Source organism: Vulpes lagopus, chromosome 3, assembly GCF_018345385.1.
Source record: "Vulpes lagopus strain Blue_001 chromosome 3, ASM1834538v1, whole genome shotgun sequence".
NCBI lineage: Eukaryota > Metazoa > Chordata > Mammalia > Carnivora > Canidae > Vulpes > Vulpes lagopus.
In genome coordinates this window covers 164,037,665-164,061,954 of record NC_054826.1, presented here as the reverse complement: position 1 = coordinate 164,061,954, position 24,290 = coordinate 164,037,665, and the positions used below count along the sequence as shown (strand labels likewise).

At 37.9% G+C, this 24,290-nt stretch overlaps 1 protein-coding gene across 1 annotated transcript in view; it reads right to left on the bottom strand.

Annotated features, from left to right (window-relative positions):
* Nucleotides 1–4,421: 4,421 nt before the first annotated feature.
* The window catches only part of PTGER3 (prostaglandin E receptor 3), a 185,555-nt gene continuing 165,686 nt past the window's right edge, over nucleotides 4,422–24,290 (bottom strand). Inside the window, exon 3 of the mRNA XM_041750834.1 lies at nucleotides 4,422–5,304. Coding sequence (XP_041606768.1) covers nucleotides 5,284–5,304 — 21 coding nt within the window. The 3' untranslated portion in view covers nucleotides 4,422–5,283. The remainder of the gene's footprint in view (nucleotides 5,305–24,290) is intronic.

Sequence of the window (24,290 nt, the reverse complement as noted above, 5' to 3'; positions counted from 1 at the left end):
ACGCACTAGTAGTCATTACTCTGAGGTTCAGTTTCTAAACAAAGCAGCCACAAATATCTAAGGATTACTAAGACTCAACTCCAAGCCTAGCAAGTAGTGTCACGCTGTTTAGTAGGGCCAGAGTGACTGTGACTCCCACTTGTTTTCTGTCACTTGCTTATTTCCCAGCACTCTTTTCCCTGTTTACAGGAAGAGAAGTTGCTGAAGGTGACCTAGGTAGAGATCACAGACATCGAGAGATACAGACAACTATTTAAAACAACCCAGCAAAGAGAGTGGTATGACCAGTCTGTGTTCCAATTAGTGTCCCTTTAGGTCACATTCCTGAGCAGTCATCTGATAACACCTGCTTCCTCCTCCCAGCACGTAACTGCTGGAGTATTCTAGAGCAGTCACCTGGTACATCCAATAACAAAACCCTTGCCAGCAGCCCCCTCCATTCCAAAGATTGGAATCTACCTATAATAATAATAATGTATTTTAACTCCACATGTAGTTCTTAGCATGAAACGGGAATGTTTATGCTGTAAAATTTCATTTCTGACCAAGCCTGAGATTTGTAACCCTTCCTTCTCTGAGGACACACGTTGTCTGTTCTCTGATAAAACTCTTTTATTACTTGTGCTTGACCCTCTCTCCTATTAGACTGAAAAATACTAAAAATGTTAAGATTACAGTTTACCACACACACATACACACCTTTACTCAGCCATGCTCTATTTTAACTTCAGATAAAATATGTAAAGTATCCAGGCAAAAGTGTAATGCAACAGGATTAAAGTTGAATCCACTCACTGCTATGTTGATGTTTGGAGAGGAAAACAGTGGTAAACATATTCAAGGTAAAGAATAGAGAGAATTAAAACTAGTTTTTTGGAGGGCATGGTATAGGCCCACACACTTAATTTCCCCCATGAATTTGTCCTATTGTGGGAAAAAAAGTAGAAAAATCTATAACCTGGAAAACACTAGGCCTCCTTGTGGTCAATTTTAGCACAGTGTTACAAACAAAAGAAACACAAATACAAGTATGATTAGGTTTTCAAAAAAAAAATGGAATCTGTATGATGGACTAGAAACACTGAGCAGCCCTTCCGCTGCTGTGCAACTAGATTGTAGCAGAAGTATTGCAAACATATCTTTTAAATGTGTTCCTAAGATGACAGTAAGGAAAATCTCCAAAGGTAAAAAAATAAAAAATAAAAAAATAGTAATAATAGAGAAAAAGAAAAAAAAAAGGAGAAGAAAAGAAAGGGGAAGAGGAAGAATGAGCTGAAACTTGAATAATGAATCCTGAATGGTAAGCAAATGAGTTACCTGGGATTACCTGGCCACTGACGCATCAGGCTCCCTGCTTGGAGCCTGCTTCTCCCTCTGCCTGTGTCTCTGCCTCTTTCTCTCTGTGTGTCTCTCTGAACAAATAAATAAAATCTTTAAAAAATAAAAAAATAAAAAATAAAAACCTCTGGTTCCTAATGAGTCATAATCGATTAGGCTTAATAGGAGGATCCATACTGCAGGGGAAAAACTGAAACCTATCTGATGTTTTTCCAGAGACACTTGAGCTATTAGGACCTTGCACATAATTGTGATCAAGGTTTGATTCCAAAAAGATCAGAAAAGCTCAGCCAGCAGAATCTTTGCTGAAATTCTCTATGACATGTCATATCAGTGTGCCACTCCTTACATTATTAACCAGCACAACCATAGTACAGCAATAATAGCCAATATATAAGAGATACTTTTTTTTTTTGTGCCAGGCTAATCCTAGGAAAAAATGTACTGAATTATTTATGTAAACTCTGAAAAACATGTTGTTTTTACTTTATAGATAAGAAAACTGCAGCATAGAGATGTTACCTTCTTGTTCCGGTCCACATGGATGATAAACACCAAAACCTGGCAGTTGAGATCCATGCTAACACTAGCATACAGGAGGAATTAAGTAAATAGTATTTATTTCAATTTCTTTTCTGTTCGCTGACCTATTAGGCAGTCTTGGCTGAACTGGGAAGAAACAGGGATCATCTTATTTTCTTTTCAAAATCTTCTATCTCCCAGGCCCTTCCAGAACCTGGGCCTATGCCAGTCTGCAGCCTCCCACCTGTTGGCGAGCACTAGCATTTGTCCTTGGCATTGCTGTATGTCCTAGAGTCTACTGCAATGTCACAGATTGTTCTCATTCAGGAACCTTGGAGGAGGAACTATTCTTTTCCATTGAGAGTCCGTAGGATTTTCACAGGATAATCGATGTGTGTGAAGCACCACAAATATAAAGCAGCCACCTTTCATAGTTCTAAGTAGTATGGTCATGTGAGAGACAAAAATGACATTTGTGATGAATTGCAATCATCTCTTGAATCCAAGCTTGCTTAAAAGATAAATTACTGGAATTATTACAGAGGAATATTCTGGGATAAAAAAAGAAGTTCTATTTTTTTTTAATTTAATGAAGAAAGAATACAAACTTGAGTCATGGTAAATCATTGCCTAGCATATACAAAGACTTAACATAAAGATTTATGGACTAGCTAGATAAATAAATCACATTAAGCTCTGGCTGCTAAATTAATGGAAAATAAGAATAGATCAAATTTACTTGGAAATAAAACCTTTGGAAAAAGTTATGAGACAAGAAGCTTACCTGTCCTTTCTTATATTGGACATTTTTGAGAATGGTCTCAATTTTTCAGTAAATCAGAGTGAGAACTTGTACAAGGTACAGCCTAAAGTTAATATAAATATTACATTTATATTTAAAACAAACAAAACTTTTCAGGCAGATGAGGTACAAAACCATCAAGATAATTAATTTCTTTTGAGTGTGACATAGACTTAAAGTGCAAAGTGATAGTAATGAGTTTTTTCAAATAAAATTATTAACCTTTTGTATTGTGCATTGCACAAAACCCTAATCTAAGAGCACTGACTTTTCAAGCTAAATTAAGAGTCAGTTTCCCAAGCAACCCCCCTGAGGTGCAGGTGTAAACTAATGAACAGTGGAGAGTTTATGAGCCTTCCTCCAAGATAATTTGTTTTATTAAAATAACTGGGAGGCCTGGAGCTCTGAAGAATGTTTGTCATTTTTTAAATGAAATCGCTTCTATTTTTGAACAGTTTCAACATTACATGCTACTATTTTTGACTCCACATCTGACTCATCAGTTAGAACCTAAATATTATTTTTAGTTTATAATTCTATTTTAGATTTTAAGAATTATATTGTATACAAACTTGGACTAGATATGTTATCCCAGGCCAGCTATTTCTCCCACAGTTATAATTATTGTAATTTAAACCCCTACTATTCTTTGTCTAATCCATTTTTCCATTAAAAACAATTATTCTACATAATGAAATGCCTACATACACTTGGATGTTATCATTCTCTTTGGCCTATTATTATCAAAGGTTAAAATATTACTTCTATTTCAAGAAATTTAGTAAGAAGAAACCAAACTGAGGGCTTTTCTCATGAAACCAAACGGATGCCTATGTTTAAAAATGAAATTAAAAATAATGGAAAATTTAAATTGGAATCCCAATTAGTAACTCTAAACATTTACATGTGCCTTTGTTTCTCTAGTGTATGCTAAGAGAGAAGCCAAAGAGGAAGACAGAAGAGTAAAACATAAAGAAGAAAACTTTAGTTTATGTATTTCACTTTAAGAAGTTACATTAACTAGATTTCAAAATTCAAAATAACATTACTTTAGACTCACAAACTCATATAATCTTCTAGAGGAATTTATTCACTAACACCAGTTTTGTGTATGGTGACAGTGTGATAATAACCTGGTATGTTCTAGAAATTTTCCTTTATTTCCAAACTCATTTTGATATCTACTCCTTTAAACGTATTGACATTATCATCTCAACTTTTATTTTACCATAACATCAAATTCTCATATCAATGTATGGTTTATGTTTATCAAAGAATTTGAATTTATTTTTCTTTTTCCTATCATCCATATCCACATTCACTGCATACCTAACATTTGAATAATGACTTGCAAAATCCTGATAAAGACAGGGAATAGGAAAGGTCTCAAATAAGGAAAAGGGTAAGAGACTATGCTAGAAAAAGGAAAAACACCAGTTGAACTTTAATTTACAGATTATGATTATAACTGACAATTTGTCCATAAAGGCAGAACTCTTCTACTCTTAATATCTGTTATATGAATGTCAATGTTTCAGAAAGAAAGGATGTTCCAGGAAGAAATCTAAATGGTGGTCATAGGTTTGAGAAAGATTTGGGAAAATGAAAAGATTGGTATGCTGCCTGTTTCTAAGATGTTTTCATGGACCAAGTCTGTGCTGTAGGAAGAGAAAAGATGATTGCTGAGATTGAGACCGGTAGAAGTAGAGGTAGAAATAGAAAGAACAGAAGATGTTAAAAGAACCTATCTAATAAACACCAGAAGAGGATTTTTAACCAGATATTTTTAAGACCCTCACAAATCATTAATAAATTGACATATAACCCAGGAGACATTGTCAATTTTATAAACAGGCCAGACACAGGAGAAAGCCAAATCATCAATAAGGATTCTCAACCTCACATTTCAATCAGGAAAATGTAAGATAAATTAATAATGAGATACCATTTCACACCTACAAGGATGTAAAAAACTAAAACATCACAAATGCCAGTATAGATATACATGGAGGAAACTCTTATACATGTGAATATAAAAAGATGCATATGCCCTTTGACCTAGCACATCCACTCCTGCATATTTATTTTAGAGAAACTCATGCTGATGTGCACAAGCTAACATATACTCTAGGGATTTTTATTCTTTTCTTCCTTTTTTTCTTTTTTTTTACAGTGCTGCTTATTATAGTGAAATAAAATAATTTTCTCTAGTCAAAGGAAATCATGCCCTCTTCAAACTATGGAATACTCTATAGCTGTTAAAATTAATGATCTAGAGTTTTATGTTTCAATATGGATAAAACTTAAATGTAATTTTGAGTGAAGAAAACCAAGCAGCAGATCATACATATAATATGAAAACATGTATGTAAATATTTTAAACTTATAAAACAATAGGATACAAATTTAATAAATGGATATATATGTAGTAAAAGTACAAAAACATGCATGGGAACAGGACATACCAACTTCTGGTGAGGGTTATCTTTGGGAGTGGGCATAGAGGGAAAGTGAAAAGAAGTGGGTTAGGAGGTACAGTTTTTCTGTGATATTTTTGTCTCCTTAACAGAAAGAAAGCTGAGGAAACTCCAGTGATGTGATCTTGGCAGCAAGGTCGATTTTTAATCTCCAAAAAATTCCTCCTGAAAAATAAACAAATTAGGATAGCAAATGAAAAATCCATTGACAACATCTAAATAAAACTAGAAGGAAAGATACTTTCATAAACTTCACATTATGAACACAAATGATAAATCACCTATAGCAGCAGAATAAGAACATGATCGAAGCTGGGTGGCAGGAATAGAGAGAAATGCATGGGGACAACCTACCTACTCCACAAACCAGGTTTTTAAAATTTTCCAAAAAATACCACTTGTAAGAAATAAAGACCCTACATATTCTGGGTGGAAACATGGGAAGACTTGTTTGAAAATGACCAGGGAAACTAGGAAAAGTCCCCAGAGTCTCCAGTTTGCAAGTGAATTAAGAAAACTGCCCGCAGGTATGAAAACCGTCAAAAGTCTGAGCTAATTTCAATTTATAGTTAAGCGAGCATACAATTAAGCCACCAGTTTACTTCCATTTACAAGCTTTAAACATATAAATTGCCCTGGGTAACATTGACATTTTCACAATATTAATTCTGCCAATCCATGAGCATGGAATATTTTTCCATCTCTTTGTGTCTTCCTCAATTTCTTTCAGAAGTGTTCTATAGTTTTTAGGGTATAGATCCTTTACCTCTTTGGTTAGGTTTATTCCTAGGTATCTTATGCTTTTGGGTGCAATTGTAAATGGGATTGACTCCTTAATTTCTCTTTCTTCAGTCTCATTGTTAGTGTATAGAAATGCCATTGATTTCTGGGCATTGATTTTGTATCCTGCCATGCTACCAAATTGCTGTATGAATTCTAGCAATCTTGGGGTGGAGGCTTTTGGGTTTTCTATGTACAGTATCATGTCATCGGCAAAGAGGGAGAGTTTGATTCTTCTTTGCCAATTTGAATGCCTATAATCTCTTTTTGTTGTCTGATTGCTGAGGCGAGGACTTCCAGTACTATGTTGAACAGCAGTGGTGAGAGTGGACATCCCTGTCTTGTTCCTGATCTTAGGGAAAGGCTCCCAGTGCTTCCCCATTGAGAATGATATTTGCTGTGGGCTTTTCGTAGATGGCTTTTAAGATGTCGAGGAAAGTTCCCTCTATCCCTATACTCTGAAGAGCTTTGACCAGGAATGGATGCTGTATTTTGTCAAATGCTTTCTCTGCATCTAATGAGAGGATCATATGGTTCTTGGTTTTTCTCTTGTTGATATGATGAATCACATTGATTGTTTTACGAGTGTTGAACCAGCCTTGTGTCCCGGGGATAAATCCTACTTGGTTATGGTGAATAATTTTCTTAATGTACTGTTGGATCCTATTGGCTAGTATCTTGTTGAGAATTTTTGCATCCATGTTCATCAGGGATATTGGTCTGTAATTCTCCTTTTTGGTGGGGTCTTTGTCTGGTTTCGGAATTAAGGTGATGCTGGCCTCATAGAATGAATTTGGAAGTACTCCATCTCTTTCTATCTTTCCAAACAGCTTTAGTAGAGTAGGTATGATTTCTTCTTTAAACGTTTGATAGAATTCCCCTGGGAAGCCATCTGGCCGTGGACTCTTGTATCTTGGGAGGTTTTTGATGACTGCTTCAATTTCCTCCCTGGTTATTGGCCTGTTCAGGTTTTCTATTTCTTCCTGTACAAGCTAAATGACAGAACAAGGAAGTATACAGAGAAACCTAGAATTTAAGGCATTCTATAGACAATAATTCAGTTTCTACAAGTCAATGTCTGAGGGGGAAAAACAGGAAGGGTAGAACTTCTTTGAATCAAGAGACTTATAAGATGTAATCAAATGAAAGTGGGGGCCTTGTTTTGATCTTGATTCAAACAAATCAATGGACACATTCTCCAGACCATTCATAATTTGATTTTGGGCTTGGTATGAGATGATAGCAAGGAAACATTGCCAATTTTATATGTGATAATAATACTTTTGCAAAGGAAAATGACCATAATTTTTAGAGATTTATATTGAATCACATAGGAGTAAAATTATGCTGCCTGATATTCGCTGTAAAATACATAAAGAAGGAAAAACAGAAATTGCATTTAAAAAAACAGGTCAAGTTATACAAAGCTACATTAATTAAAACAATGTAGTACTAGAATAAAAATAGATATATAAACTAACAGCATAGAACAGAGTCCAGAAATAAACCCTTTACGTATGGTCAAATGGTCTGCAACAAAGGTGCCAAGACTACACAATGGGGAAAAGAACAGTCTCTCCAACAAATGAAATTGGGGAAACTGGGTATTCACATGCAAAGGAATGAATTTGGATCCTTACATTAGACCATATATCAAAAAAAAATTAAGTCAAAAGGGGTTAAAGACCTAAGTGTAAGACAGAAAGCCATAAAACTACTAGAAGAAAACATAGGGGGAAAGCTTCATGACACTGAATTTGGCAATGGTTTTTTGATATGACACCTAACGTACAGAAGCAAAAATAAGCAAGTGACACTATATCAGATTTTAAAGCTTCTGCACATCAAAGAAAACAGTCAACAGAGTGAAAGACAACCTTAGGATGGGAGAAAATATTTGTAAATTGTATATCTGGAGTTTTATATTCAGGACACATAAAAGACTCCTACAACTCAACACCCACCACCACCACAACAAAAAACAGCTCAGTTTAAAAATGGGCAAAAAACTTGAATGGACACTTCTCCAAAATAAGCAAATGGCCAACAATCATATGAAGAAATGTTCACCTAAAGAAATCATTAAAGAAATAAAACCTGAAATCCCAAAGCAAGATCACTTCACACACATTAAGATGGCCACTATCACAAACACAGAAGATAGCTAGCACTGGTGAAAATGTGAAGATATTAGAATCCTTGTACACCTTTGATGGGAATGTAAAACGGTGCAGCCATTGCAGAAAAACAGTATAGAGATTCCTCAAAACATTAAAAATACAATTATCATATGGTTCAGTGGTCCCACTTCTGCATATATATATATATATACACAAAAGGACTGAGAGCAGAATCTCGAAGAGATATTTGCACACCCATGTTCATCAAGGCAGTATTCACAATAGCCAGGAAGTGGAAGTGATCCAAATGTCTATCAACCAATGAATGTATAAATAAATTGTGGAAAATAGATATATGGTAATATTAGTGTGAAAAAAGATGGAAATCCTGCCACATACTACAACATGGAGGAACCTTGAAGACATTATGCTAAGTGAAATAAGCCAGTCATTAAAAGACGATTACCGTATGGTTCTACTTTTCTGAGGTATCTATAAAAGTCAAATTCATAATAATAGAAAATTGAGTTGTGGTTACCAGGAGCTGAGGATATAGAGGAAATAGAGGAATGAGAAATTGTTCGAAGAGCATAGAGTTTCATTTTTGCAAGATGAAAAAGTTCTAGAGACCCGTTCCATGTGCTATGGGATGTGTAATTCACTTAGCACTACTGAACTGCACACCTAAAATGGTTAAGATGGGGGGTGCCTGGCTGGCTTGGTCGGTGGAATGTGAGACTCTTGATCCTGGGATTATGAGTTCAACCCCCATGTTGTGTATAGAGATTACTTTAAAATAAAATCTTTTAAGAAATGATTAAGATGGTAAATATTATGTGTCTTTTCACAATTAAAATGTAAATCAAAAATTGAATGAATGTGACAAAAATTTGGTAATTGCTTTATCTTGGTGATTGGCATATATTATACCATATTTTTTTCAGAAAAAGAAATTTGAAATAAATATGGTAGTGCATTAACATCTGTTCATTTAAGGCGGGGACTCATTGGGTGTTTTTGTGTGCTTGGAATATTTCGTGAGTCAGAAGAAGTGATGACTATAGAAAATTGACAACATTGTACCTTAAGTCTATTCAGTTCGAGTCTATGGGTCCCAATTCCAAATTAGCATAGGAAAGGAAATCCTGTGCCAATCATCGTGACCAGTGGAGAAGATCTCTTCAAACAGGACTGTATGAAGATGACAGCATCAGTTCCCAGAAACGTGATCTGGGCTGTGAAGAAACTCTGAAAATGTTGACTATGGGCTGGAAGAGCAGGAAGGATTTTCACTGTAGATTAAAAAATCCGACACAGACAGGTACTTAGGCCTGGATGTCTCTGGCTATCACAGTTGGATGACACTATCCACCTGTGCCACTAAGAAATCCTGAAACTCCTATGCTATTTTTTTTTTTTTCACTTTCTTGAGAGAGGAAACAAACAAACTTTTGCATTTTTATGCTTGCACCCTTCCAAGGTACCCACTACTATGCCATGATAGCTAAAGGTAATAAAGGATCTTTTCTTTAGGGAATGCTAGAAACTTGTCAGTCACATTAATAATCCAGCAAGATGACTCGTGAGCTTTTACACAGTGTTATTACTAACTACATAAAAAGAAGAAATTGAGTGATATTGTATTAGCAATGTAACGGGACAGACGGCAGCTCCACTTGTGGTGAACATAGCGCACTGTGTAACTTGTCAAATCACTAAATTGTACTCTTGAAACTAATCTAACGTTGTGTGTCAACTATATTCGAATTTAAAAAGAAAAAGCAAAGACTGATGATAACGTTAACATCGAAACAAAATTGCATTTCCTGAATCAAATAGGTCATAAATGACTACCAACCCCTACGACCGCTAATTACTGGGGAAATCTGCTCTAAAATTTTATAGCGATTCTTTATTGTACGCTTTTTATGCTTTTGCATGGTTAGGAGAAGCTTCTGAATATGACCTATAAAGGTCTTTTAAAAAGTTTATTATTTACTGTTTATTTTGAAATACAGATTTATAACAAGTGGCTGTCGTGTAGAGTCCTTGGGGACCCTCATCTACTCTCTCCCAGTGGTGACATCTTGCATTCAGTATAGTACAATGTCAAAGGCAGGAAATTTGCAGCAGGACAATGTTGCATATAGTTCTGTGTCACTTTGTCACTTGTGCAAATTCTGGTAACCAGCACTGCAGTCAAGATACAGGATTCTTCCGTCAGCTCGAAGGTCTACTAGTGTCCGAATAAAATGTAGAAAACTTTCTCTTTTCTTTCTTTTCCTTTTATTTACTAGTTTCAAAATGCCAAGTCAGACTCTTCCGTCTTCCAGCATCAAATGTGGGTATCTTGCCTCCCTTTCAGTTCCTTGACTTTTTTTCACTTTTAATAGAATTGTCCTAAATCCTACCTCTACGTATGCTGAGATCCGCATCAGAAAAATATTGGACTTTCCACAGACGCTGCAAGAAGGAACTGCCTTCCTGCTGATGCGTAGCGACAGCTCCCCAGCTGGCCTCTTGCATCACCTTGGTGGGGATGGGACGGTGCCTCACGACTGCCAGGTGGGGACAGAAGCCCAGGTTCCCGGTGACTTCCACCCACGCTGGCAGGAGAGGCTCGCCACTGGTGAGTGAGGCTGAGAGTCCCACCCCCGCTGTGGCCTCTGCCCCCTGGGACAGCCTGGCAGGGGCAGCAGCTGAGGGCGATGGGACCTGAGCCGCATCTGTCCCCCTGCTGTGCTTCTGCACCAGGGCAGTTATTATCTAAGAACTTTTCATCTTGCTAACTTGTCCCTTTTCTTGCCCTTTGCTAGAAAGAACTGTATTTGGGAGGTTTTATCCGGTCAGTTCCCGTGGCCTTTCCAGATGTGGCCTCTCCAGCACCCAGTCCATGGGCTGGAGTCAGAGGGGAAACCCAGGGAGCATCACGGCCTCTTGGGCTCCCAGGGCCGCAGGGGTCAGCCGCCCCCTCTTCACCTCCCAGTCGGCTTTCCTGCGTGTTTTCTGTATCGTGTCCAGGACTGTTACCCGCACTCAGGGGAAGGACTGGGGAGAAGTACTTCTACTCCGCTGTGGTCCAGAACCAGACATCTCATGAGATTTTAGAACTTCATGAAGGTTAACTTTGTTCCAGGCATTTTTTATTTGATTAAGCAGTAAGCAGCGTTTAGTAGACTGTTCTTTGTCATCGCGTGGAGGACAGTAAGAGGCATGAGTCACGTGCAGGAAGCACCCCACACCAGCTCTGAAAGCTGAACTAATAAACTCAGCATGTGGTGACTAAGATCAGCCACCCGAGAAGTCCTCTTCAAAGAATAACGTGGCTTCCTTTGGAAACCAGGAGCCACAGGGCTTGCCTGCGGCCTACACATGTACCAGAGCAACTGAAGGAAGAAATGAGTGAACTGATTACTAATGTGAAACCTCAAAAGGGGGAAGGCTCCAAACCCAATTTTAATAATTTCCATTTCAACATCATGAAGTGAGAAAACGCCCTGAGCCGAGGAGAGGACTTCCCAATACTGTATGCTTAGACACTCCCTCCTTAGACAGAAAACCGTCCGCACTGGGCTGGCGTAAGTTGACTAACCCATTCCTTTCGTTCTGATTCCACGAAGAGAAGTAACTGTGCACTCATCTATTGGACTCCATGGCAAGTTCTCAGAGGAAATGAGCTGAGCAGAAGACTGAAACATCCGAGACCTGTGGCAACTGTGTTTCTCAGTATAATTCTTTAAATTGGCCTTCTCACCAGTATCTCACGAGGAGCGATTAGTGTGAGCCAGTCCTTCATTTCCAGACCTTCAAAGCTGAGAGGTAGATGATGAAAAGAGGGGCCCAGAGCAACTTACCTTCTCCTTCTGAGACTCAGATGACCTTCCTAAGCACTATCTCTAAACTCCTTAAATTATTCCCGTTAAGTTGTATATACCCCATATATATATGGGGGTTTTATCTGGTCAGTTCTGTATATATATACACACACACACACTTCAAAACCAGGTGAAACTACATTGCTTTAACATGAACCACCCCTATTAATACCTAACAGACATTTAACTACAGTGAGCCAAGAACTACAAAGAAAACACATCCTTCGAGATTAATATTCAAAAAGAGTATATGTTCCCCAAAGGTAATCTGGCAATTTGGCAGCAATCATTCTTCCATTCAACAAATATTCACAGAGTGCCTTGGACTGTCTGTCTCAGGTTTCAGGATAGATCGGGAAAGGTGGCAGACAAAACTCCTGTCTGTGGCACTCACATTCTAGAGAGTGGAGGCAAGACAGAAGCAAGACATATGAGGCATAAGGATGTTAGGAAGGGACACGTGCCATGGAAGAGAAGAAGTAAAGCAGGACTTGGAGAGAATGGAGGTTGGGTGGGAAATGGGTAGGATGTAATGGAAAATACAACAGTCCATTGAGGGGGTGAGATTTTGCACGGTTGAAGGAGATGGGGATGTAACAAGGAAATCTTGAAGCATGGATGTAACAGGACATCTGAGGAGAAAGCCCTGAAGGAGAAAGTGATGGAAAAGATGGCCTCAGAGAGGTAGGGAGGGCACACAAGACAACGGGGACATGTTTTGTCCATCTTTGAAACTGGGTCTTGTGCAGACTCAGGAAGCCATTGAATATATTCTTTAGCCTTTTGTTTCGATACAATTTCAAACTTAAAGCAAAGTGAAAAGTATAAGGAATACTTTATTTACATTAACTGAATGTTTACATTTTCTCCCAATTGTTTTTGTCATTTGCATTCTCTGGGTAGATAGATAGATGACTTTTTTTTTTTATCCTGAATCATCTGACAGTGAAATGGAGACAGTTGTGACCCTTTACCACTGAATAATTCCATGAATATTTTCTAAAAACAAAGGCATTCTCTCTTTCTCCCCCCACGAAAATAAATAAATAAATATTTATTAAAAAAGAGGGAAGGGAGCCTGGGTGGCTCAGTTGGTTGAGCACCGACTCTTGGTTTCTACTCAATTCGTGATCTCCTGGGCTGTGGATCAAGCCCTGCATCTCACTTCACACTTGGGGGGGGGGGGAGGTGTCTGCTTAAAAGAATCTCTCCCTCTGCCCACCCCCCACCCTGCACTCTCGTGCATGCACATGCCCTCTCTCTCTCTCAAAATAAATAAATCTTTTAAAAAAATAAAAACAAGGACATTCTCTAACTTAACTACAGTACTATTATCAAAATCAGGAAAACATATTGATAAACTGTTATCAAATCTACAGCCTATATTCAAATTTATCGATTTTCCCAATAATACTCTATTTGTCTCTGTCACAGCCCTGGAATCATTCTTTTTTTTTTCTTTGAGAAGTCTAGGTTCCTTTTTTTGAATTCAATCAACCAACATATAGTACATTATTAGTTTCAGGTGTGGAGGTCAGTGATTCGCCAGTTGCATACAACACCCGGTGCTCATATCACATGCCCTCTTTAATGCCCATCCCCCAGCCCTTCTTCCCCTCCCCCCAACAACCCTCAGTTTGTTTCCTGGAGTTAAAGGGTCTCTCCTGGTTTGTCTCCCTCTCTGATTTCTTCCTGTTCAGTTTTCTCTCCCTTCCCCTATGATCCTCTTTGCTGTTTCCTATATCCTCTTTGCTGTTTCCTATATTCCACATATGAGTGAAACCATGTGATAACTGGTTCTCTGATTAACTTACTTTGCTTAGCATAATACCCTCCAGTTCATCCATGTCAATGTGACTGGTAAGTATTCGTCTCTTCTGATGGCTGAGTAATATTCCTTTGTGTATATAGACCTCACCTTCTTTATCCATCATCTGTCAATGGACATCTGGGCTCTTTCAATAGTGTCGCTATCGTGGACATTGCTGCTGTGAACATTGGGGTGCAGGTACCCCACCGTTTCACTACATCTGAATCTTTGGGGTAAATACCTACTAGTGCAATTGCTGGGTCACAGGGTAGCTCTATTTTTAACTTCTTGAGGACCCTCCACACGGTTTTCCAGAGTGGCTGCACCAGTTCACATTCCCACCAACAGTGCAAGAGGGCTCCTCTTTCTCCACATCCTCTCCAACATTTTTTGTTTCCTGACTTGTTAATTTTCACCATCCTGACTGGAGTGAGGTGGGATCTCACTGTGGTTTTGATTTGTGCTTCCCTGATGCTGAATGATGTTGAATGTTTTTTCATGTGTCTGTTGGCCATTTGTATGTAAGAAGTCTAGGTTCCTTTTAATGCAAAATGATAAATAGAAATCAAGATCTAAGTATTAGGTGTGCTCAATGCTGTCATAACTTTTAGATAATCTCAGTGAACATATGTAGTATATTACATGTACATGTAAACACACACGTATGCCTATATCTATAATCACTTCTAAATTTATTTAACTAGATAGGTAAATATTAAAAATCATGAGCTTATATTGATAGTTTCCATTTCCAATTCAATGCCATTGTTTCTTCTTTCTATGTTTATAACTTCCTCTTAAAATACTGCTCCCATTACTTTTAATATATTTACTCATTTGTTTAAGCAAGCTTTAATATTACTAACCCATATCATTGCAAAAAGCCAACCCATTAACTGAACTTCAGTAATCTTTTAAATTTTTTTAAGGTAAAATTACATGCAATGAAATACGTAACTCTTATGTGTACAACTTAATAATTTTTGACAAAGCTTATACCTGTGTAATCTTCAACCCCTCTACTTCTGCTAAATATGGAATGAAACCAGCCAGGGAACGGTCAAGAACATATGCAAAGAGGTTATTAAAATGACAGATCAGAGAGTTTTATTTATTTATTTTTAAAATTTGCTTTTTAAGTCATCTCTATACCCAATGTGGGGCTCAAACTCACAACGCCAAGATAAAGAGTTGCATGCTTTACTAACTGAGCCAGCTAGGTTCTCCCCCAGATAATTTTAGTAGATCAAGGGAGAGGGGTAAGGACATGGGGGCTGGATAGAGAAAAGGAGATAGAAGTGGATTTGAGATCCGTGTGGGTTTGAAGGACAACATGGGACATTTTCTTCTGATGTGTGTTATCTCTGTGACAACAGAGTGACACAATAGAGGTTTGTTATCAAAATATGAAAATATATTGAGAATTCATTTGCTTTTGAATAATCCTAATGGCTTCTTTTCGCTGGGAACAACTTTCTTGGGGCCACTTGTAGATTGGGGCGTGCATTTATAAATTGCTTTCTACATTTGCTAATCTTAATATGAGTATATGAAATAAAAGAGAACACAAAACTTATCTTATGGTTGTTACTATTTAGTTTAGATGGCAATTCAGCCCTTCCTAGAAGGATGCCATTCAGCTTTACAATTTTAACGAACAAATGCATCACATTCTAATGAGAGACTTTTGTCCTGAAGATGAACTGAGACATTATAGGGTCCTTTTTAAATTTTGCATTCTGAAATAATTATAGTCAAGTTATAAAGATCCCTCCAAGAATGTAATGTGAAATATAACTGTTTTCTTCTGTCTTGCTTAGGAGTTGACAGTATTAATTTTTCCAATTTAAACAGAAATAATATGTCAAGATCTCTTTATGAAGCCAACAGATTCCATTCCAAAATTTCCATATAGGTTATTTAGTTTTAGACTTCAGCTAATAGAAAATATTTGCCTTGCTTACTTTAATATATACTAAAATATGTACATATTCATAGTCTTAATTTCATTTATGTAATTCATATCATCCATATGAAAAATCCATCACAGATAATCCATGACTGGAGCTGCTATAAGTAAAAGTAAATTGTTGTCACTCACAACATGTAATTTCAACATAGAGTTTACTGACAATAATTTTTGCTGATGTAGTCTCTTTATTGCTTTATTAAGGAAACTTTTATATTTGCATGACCATATGCTTGTATTTAAGATGGCCATTAAAAAAAGGAATGGTGCATGGACAGCTGGTATATTTTCTAAGTGGAGCTTGGATTCTGTGACCTGAGGAAGTTCATTGAATCTCTTTATAGTTCACATCTCAACTGATAAAACGGGGTGATGGACGCACAGTGACCTGACCCATTGAGTTTAGACATTTATCCAAAAGCAGATTCTTTTTTTTTTTGATACAACATAGTATTTGGTTATTTCATTGCTCTATATGTATATAGAAAAGTATATAGAAGGGTAAAGTATATAGAAAAAGGGAACAAAGGTGAAATAAATGTATCACTTTTCAATTGTATGGCTCAAATGTCCCAGTAATTATAATTGAGATATAAACTGGAAGGTTTAAAAAATTTATTTTTTCTCAGTCAGACTTTCCAAAATTATTTTATGCTCTAAAGCCTCTTTTTGGTGAGTGTGGTTTTTCTATTATTAATAAATACATTCAACACTGAACTTCAGCAAACAAAGGGGTGAGACAGTGGAGTTAGGAAGATATGCTTACTGGTGACTGTGGGCAAGTTTTGTTAATCTTTTTCAATCTCAGATTTCTTACCTGTAAATTGGAGGCAACAAAATCTATCTTGAAAAGACTGTAATGAGAATTAGGACTAAAATGTAAAGAATTTAGTATTACTGGGGAAAGAGAAGGGACCTAATAGAACATCTTCACCATTATGTCCTAGAGTCAGGGAGCCTGTGTTATCTCTCTGATATCTGAGTAGACTCGGCCAACTTTTGCTTTTCACCAGTAAAAAGCAATGCCTGTTTTAGCTATTTCAGAGTTATTAATAAAGTGAAAAAAATAATGAAATTATCTTTGTTTATTGTAAAATGCTATAGAAATAAGTGAAATTAATGTTTTCTAAAGTTCTACTGGAGTTTTGAAATCACTAGGTTTTTTTTTTCTTGTATTTTAATGGAGTTGCTTAGGTTGAAATTTTAAGAAATTACAATATGTCAAACATACACAGTCAAATGAGCAGTCTTTGTGTCATTCTCCATTGCTTTTTGTTTTGTTTTGTTTTTCTTAAGCTTTTTTTTTTATTTTTTATTTTTATTTTTATTTATTCATGATAGTCACACACACAGAGAGAGAGAGGCAGAGACACAGGCAGAGGGAGAAGCAGGCTCCATGCACCGGGAGCCCGATGTGGGATTCGATCCCGGGTCTCCAGGATCGCACCCTGGGCCAAAGGCAGGCGCTAAACCGCTGCACCACCCAGGGATCCCCTCTTAAGCTTTTTATTTATTTTTTTTTTTTTTTAAGCTTTTTAAAATTAGTTTCAGAGCTAGAATTTATTGATTCATCACTTACACATAACATGCCGTGCTCATCACGTCACATTCCCTCCTTAAACCCCATCATCCAATTCCTCCATCCCACTTACCTCCCTTCCAGTAACCCTGTTTGTTTCCTAGAGTTCAGCATCTCTTACGATTTGCCTCCCTATCAATTTTCATTTTATTTTATTTTTCCTTCCCTTCCCCTATGTTCCTCTGTTTTGTTTTCTAAATTCCACAAATGAGTGAACTCCTATGATATTTGCTTTTCTCTGACTGACTTATTTCCCATAGCATTATACACTCTAGCTCCATCCATGTTGTTGCAAATGGCAAGATTTCATTCTTTTTGATGGGTAATATTCCATTGTCTGTCTATCTATCTATCTATCTATCTATCTATCTATCTATCTATCATCACATCTTCTTATCTTCTTTGCTTTCTCATGTGGCTGATAAGCAGCATCACTAGAGTTGACCTGAGGCAGAACTGAGACTAGTCACTCTCAGCTGCCTCTTGGTGTCCCGGGCCTCCCCTATGACACCTGCTGCCTGAGATTCCCTATTTTCATGCTGAATTTCAACCTCTTTCTCATTGCCTCTATAAGTTACATTTTACAAAAAGCAAAGAGGAAACTAAATTATTAACTGTGAGCATTAAAAAAATGAGTCGTGATATAAAATAATGTCCTTTTAATACTTTTTGCAGCACATGATCATAAATATGGTCACTTTTGTAATAAAAATTAGAGGGACTTATCTATTTATTCCCATATCCCATTCAATATCTTTAAGAAGCCCAACCTGTTATATTTGTATTAGCTTTCTCTTCTTCTATTATTTGTCAATGGCTTACATGTGTGTTTTAAAATTATGTGACTTTATTTTCATGAAACTTTGCATCTGTTGCAAGATTTGTAATCGTACTTGTCACTATATTTATTTGACATTATCTTAGCGTTACATTATCAGATGTTCATGATATTTGGCAATCAGCAAGAAACAGATAAAACACTGTACATGATGGGAGAAAACAGAAGGTAGTGATTAAGTCAGCAGTGAATGTGTATGTGTTATTAAGACTTTTGCATCTTTATACGGACTACAACTGCAGAGAGTCAAGATTTACAGAAGATTACTTATAACCTATGAAACAAGGACTACTATTATCTTCATTTCACACGGGAGAAAACTAAGGCCTAGCCATTAAAAACCATTAAATACATAATTATGTGGTCAAGACCATTAATTTTGCATGAATTCAGAAAAGGATATTGAGTCATACGACGAGAGAAGATGGGGATGATAGAGATAATTTAGTAATGTCCAAGGCAGGTAAACCGATTGTCCCAAACCACCACATAATCTCTTAGTGACAGAGATGAGTTTTAAAACTACAGCTCCTTGCTTTTTCTAAATGAATTTGTGACAAAATTAAAAAATTTATATCTTAATTGTGAGATTCGAACTGTTTGATAATGTACATCGTGAAGTGAGCCCCAACTGGATGACATGAACTTGATACTACAATGACGCAGAAGAGGTGGGGAAAAAATAGGATGATTTGGCCTTTAAACTTGCCTATATGGAAGCTTTATTTTTTTTTAAGATTTTATTTATTTATTGATGAAAGACAGAGAGAGGGGGTGGGGGCAGACACAGGCAGAAGGAGAAGCAGGCCTCATGCAGGGAGCCTGATGTGGGACTCAATCCCGAGTCTCCAGGATCATGACCTAGGCTGAAGGCAGCGCTAAACCCCTGAGCCACCCGGGCTGCCCTATATGGAAGCTTTGGTGTGTATCAGACACTGTTGGGTCCTGCGGATGCCAAATTAATGAGTAGCTCATAGACTGTTAAGGAACAGAGAAACATTTACCAACAAGGATACTATAATGTAATAATGTGATTTGAAAGGCAAATCACACAAAGCTGTGGACACTCACAATGGAGAGGAATTTATTCAGCCTGAGAGATTTCTATTGATCTTGTTGTGGTGTTTCACAGAAGGGATGGGATTTGAGTTTAGCAGGCATCTAAGGGGCTGAAGGCTATGCCAATCAGAAAGAACAGCAAAGGTATGAGGTATCATACAGTAAAGTGTGTTAAGGGAAAAGCAAGAAATTCAACAAAACTCTAAATATTCATGCAAGAGCCTCAGAAATGTATTTTGAAGAATTCTTAGATTGTGAAAATCACAGAACCATTCTGTTCAGAAAAGCTAATTTCAAAGTTAGCTTAAATAAAAAAATCTTTTAGATTTCTTTTCCATTCTTCTGGTGTCAGCATTGACAGCCCCACCAGTGACACTTACATTTTAATAATTGTTGCAAGCTATAAGCGTTGACCACCTGCCACTAACCACAAATTCTCATCATGTAAATGTATTTTGCCTATATGTCTTTGAAGAAACGTCTGAACGTTGCCAGACTATTTGCATTTCAGTTATGAATGAAATTCAATAAAAGGTTAAGAAACTTTTATTGAAAGTTTAGCACTGACTAAACGTGAACTGATGCAATGCGAATCTTTCTGGTCCCATAAACAAAAGCTCATGCTTCGATTTGAGGATTGTGAATCTGGTAAGGAGTAAAATTTAGTTTTCTAAGAAAAGAGATTACCTGAAATGTTGGGATTCTATGGAGTCAAAAATAACCCTCTCCTGAGTTTGTAAAATAAGACACATAAAACAGATGGACATTTCTTTAAAAAAAAAAAGTTGTATTACTGATAAACTGTTTAAAGATAATGATTTAAATTTATAGTCAAAATAATTTTCCAATACTTTATCCCAAGGTTGCATAGACTTATCTCCCAAGTCACCAGCATAGCTGGACACTACACCGCCCTCCAATAGAAGAGAGAAAATCAGATGTTGTTTGTTCATTCTAAAAATATAATCAAAAAATAAAAAATAAAAAATAATCATACACCTATTATGTGCTAGGCAATAGAGATATGGTGTTGAATAATTTCTGTGCTCATAATGTTTGACTGAAGTGAATAGGTGATTTCAGTATAGCATAATGATGAGATGTAGGGCACTAAGACAGAACAGAAGGAGCCCAAAGCCTTAAGGGATATTTTCTATGGGATATCCAAGATATGCCTTGAAGTAATAGCTTTCTAGTAAAAAGGAGTGTTCTAGACAAAAAAAATGGAGTGTCTGAGGCATAAAGAACCTTTTTTTAGGTGATTGGAGAATATGAATGCACAGAGAAATGGGGAAAAGAAAGAAGAGAAAAGGAGTATGGAAAGGCAGGAAAAGTTGGTAGAGGACAGTTCAGGAGGGCTTTGCAAGCAATTTTAGGTACTTCCCATTGGATCTCTCTGAAAGTGAAATAATAGTAAACTGAATGGTCTCCAGCTGGAGAATGATATGTTACTTCAGCCACTTTGTGAACTCTATCAGGAAAGATGCCAAGAGGATGACCATTTGGGAGACTTGAACATCAGTAGAGGCAGGAAGGTTGGAGAGAGGTAGACAGATTTGAGAAGCATATAGGATGTGCCATCAAGGGGAACTAGTAGCAGGTTAGCTGAAGAAGGAGGAGTCAAGCCCAATGCCGCTCTTCTCTGGCTTAAGTGGAGAGGTGATGTGCCATTCTCTAATCAAAGAAGGATAAGGGTGGGTAGAGGGTGACTTAGAGTGATGATGAGTTAATTTAGATTGATGAGTTTAGGGTATCTAGGGTTCATTATTGGTGGTAGGATATATAGAAAAATGAAACATGAATGTAATCTGGGCTGGAGAAAAAGATTTGAAGAACATTAACAAGATGATAAGTTGACCCAGGCGTTGACATTGCAAAACCTAAAATGGGAGATATAGAAATGATTTTGAACAACAGATCCTTTGGAAAGTGATTATTACAAAAGATTCAAGTGTTCCCCTTGGGCAGTTCCAAAGCAATCTGGATGCAAAGCTACATTTAGTCCATATTATGGGCTACAGTTGCAACTCATTGCCATGGATTTATTCGTTATGGATTTGTTTGCTTTTCTCAGTTACAGCTGGAAGAGATTTTCTCCCATGTTCATCTTTGCCCAGTATGTGATTTGGAGCAGCTCAATGCAGTCAGCAACTTCAGCTCAAATACTGCCAGGATTGGAAGAGCAAAGTGTGACATGTCCTACAAATTAAAATGCATTGCCAAAAAGAAAATGCATTACCAAGTGTCTTCAGGGTGCCTTGGCTCTGTGTGATTAGCTGCCCCATTCATCATGTGTTCATGTAGAATTTTACCATTCTGTCTTTAGAGAACACAGGTGCCCAATAATGAAGATGTAACTGAGTTAGAGGATTCTATTTCTGGAAGAAAACTTAGAATCTACTAAGGCCAAACCTCATTCAAGAATCATATATCTTAGAAAAACATTAAAGGCTACTTGGGGCAGTTTGTCACTGTGGGTCAAGATCTATTAGCGGGCGGTGAAGTTGCTTTGGTAGGTTACTACTCGCCTGTTTTAAGAACTGAAATAAAATACAATAGAGTAAAATAGACTAGACCAGAAAATACCAAAGCACGTCACACATAGAACAGGTAAATATTATTTTGTAGAACAAGAAGCATAGACAGGAATAGAGAAGTTAGGCATTTTAGTGGCAATAGCAACCTGAGTAAATGTGGGAAAGTAAGAAAAAAATGAAAAAATGAGGAAATGTGTGGGGAATGTCACGTGGTTCTTGATAGTTCTTGTTGAATATAAATGTAGACGACTTGTGAGAGATAAAACTGGACCATTCCTGGAGCCCATATTGCACTGGGTCATGAAAACCAACAAAGAAATTAATATGTCATTCAATAGGCAACAGAGAATCATGGAAGATTTCTGATCAGGGAATCAACATGATAGAAAGCTTGGGGCTAGAGCTGTATGGACGGTCACCTTGTACAGAGGCCAGCGCGGGTCTGTAGCAATCATCCCGACATAAGGAACTCAAAGCTCTACCTGCCAAATTTCTTCCTGACTCGGGGCTTTCTACAGAATGTTTCCTTTCCTTGGATGCTCACCACCACAGCTACTACCACCTTATGCTTCAGTTATTTACTTCTAGTCTTTCAGGCATCAGCGAAGTTCCCTCCCTGAGGGTAACTTCCTGACCCTCAACACCTGGTTAAGATTTATATCCCACTTACAATCAAATAACTAATGTGTGATTATTTAGCGTCTGTATCATCTAGTAGAATGTGAGGTCCACAGCGGAGGGAATTTGTCTTGTTCAAAGCAATTAGTGTGGCGCCTCTGACATAAAGTAGGTATCTATTAGGACCAAGGAAGGTTCAATGGGAGGAAGTGACATGGAACTGAGTTTTGGGGGATAAATTGGAGTTTTCCATGTGGGAAACATAATGGGGAGAGCCACTCTAGGTGCAGTTCTTCAAGATCAGAAAGCATGACATAACATGATGTTTAGGGAGACCTACCATAAGTGGGGAATTTCTGGAGAATTTCTGGAAGCAGAGGACAACAAATAAGGCTGGAGAGGTGGGCGGGAGAGGGTTGCCCACTCCCCTAAGGAGCTGAGACCTGGTTCTGAAGGGAACACGGAAGCACAGTAAGCAGGAGGGGTGGGCGGCATAAATACAAGATCAGACTTCGTATTAGAAATACTGTGAAGCAGGTAGACCAAGGGGGCGAGCTAGAAGCAGAAAGATGGATTAGGAGGCCACGCGATCAGCCAGGCAAGAGATTATGGGACTAATTTAAGGCAGTGATAGCGGAGACAGAAGGAAAAGGATCTATGAATGCTGCAGAACTTGGAGAGGCCCTGGGGGCTGGGGAGAGAAGGGGGGCAAGTAGGGTCTTTTCAAGTTTCTTGACTTACAACTTCAGATGACTAAAGGACGGATGGGACAACCAACCAAGGGAGAGGAGGACCTCAGAGATAAAGAGGGTGGATCCCGTTTGCAGCGTGGGTCATTAGGGGCAGCCTGACTTGCTGTGTAAAAAGTGACATGTTCCATGATGCCGGGTCTCCACTAAGTAAGTTGTTTGAAGCTCATCCTGGAAACAAATAGGTGTGAGTAAAACCACTGAGAAAGAACAAAGCAAAGCTTTGAGGTCTGAGTATAGAATCTTGGAGATCGATGATAGCAGGGGTGGGAAGAAGAAGGGGAGCCAGGGAAGTAAAATTATTATTATTTTTTTTTCAGGGAAGCAAAATTATTGTGACCAGAGAGACAGGAAGACATTCAGCCAACGCATCACACATCCCAGGGACAAACTCCCCGTGACCGCTTTCGGGCAAGTTCGTGCTTGTGTGTGCTTCCCTGCTCAAGCCAGGTGTTTGCTACATTGGGAAGCCTTCCTTGGTGGCCCTTTTCAATATAAATGTTCCTTGTCCTTTGTCACCAGCTGCTACGTGTGTATAACGTGCATTTTATAGACACTATCCCTCACGTTTCTGTCTGAACATCCACCCTGATGCTCGACTGTAAGCCTCTTGAGGACTCGAATAATGTGTCATCACATTTCCTATAGAAGATGCTTAACAAATGTTTGTTGAATAGAACACTGGGTACCATTTAGACTCCCTCAGAAAGGGCCAGGACAAATTCCATCGAATTCCATCCCCACTTGACATTCCCAGAGCACAGTCATTTGCAGTTCTTGCAATACCTCATGTTGATCTCTTCCTGGGAAACTCATCTCCTATTAATTGCCTAGTGAAGTCCTACTAATCTGCTTTCAGAGCCCAATTACACCTTCCAGGACACCTTTGTCACTGTCAGCCCAGACCTCAAACCATCATCAAACCCTCAGACACAAAAGTTAATCATCCCTCTTCTGTACAAACTCTGTCTTATTTATATTTACGATTGCAATTTTATTTTATTTATTTATTTATTTTTTGCACTGACCACACACTCTGGTTCTCATGTGTTTATCTCTACGTCTCACGTCCTAGACTGTGCGCTTCTTGAGGGAAAAACCAGTCTTGAGGCTCAGTCAGTGGAGCGTCTGCCTTCAGCTCAGGTCATGATCCCGGGGTCCTGGGGTCAAGCCCTGCATCTGGCTCCCTCTGCTCAGCAGGGGACCCGCCTCTCCCT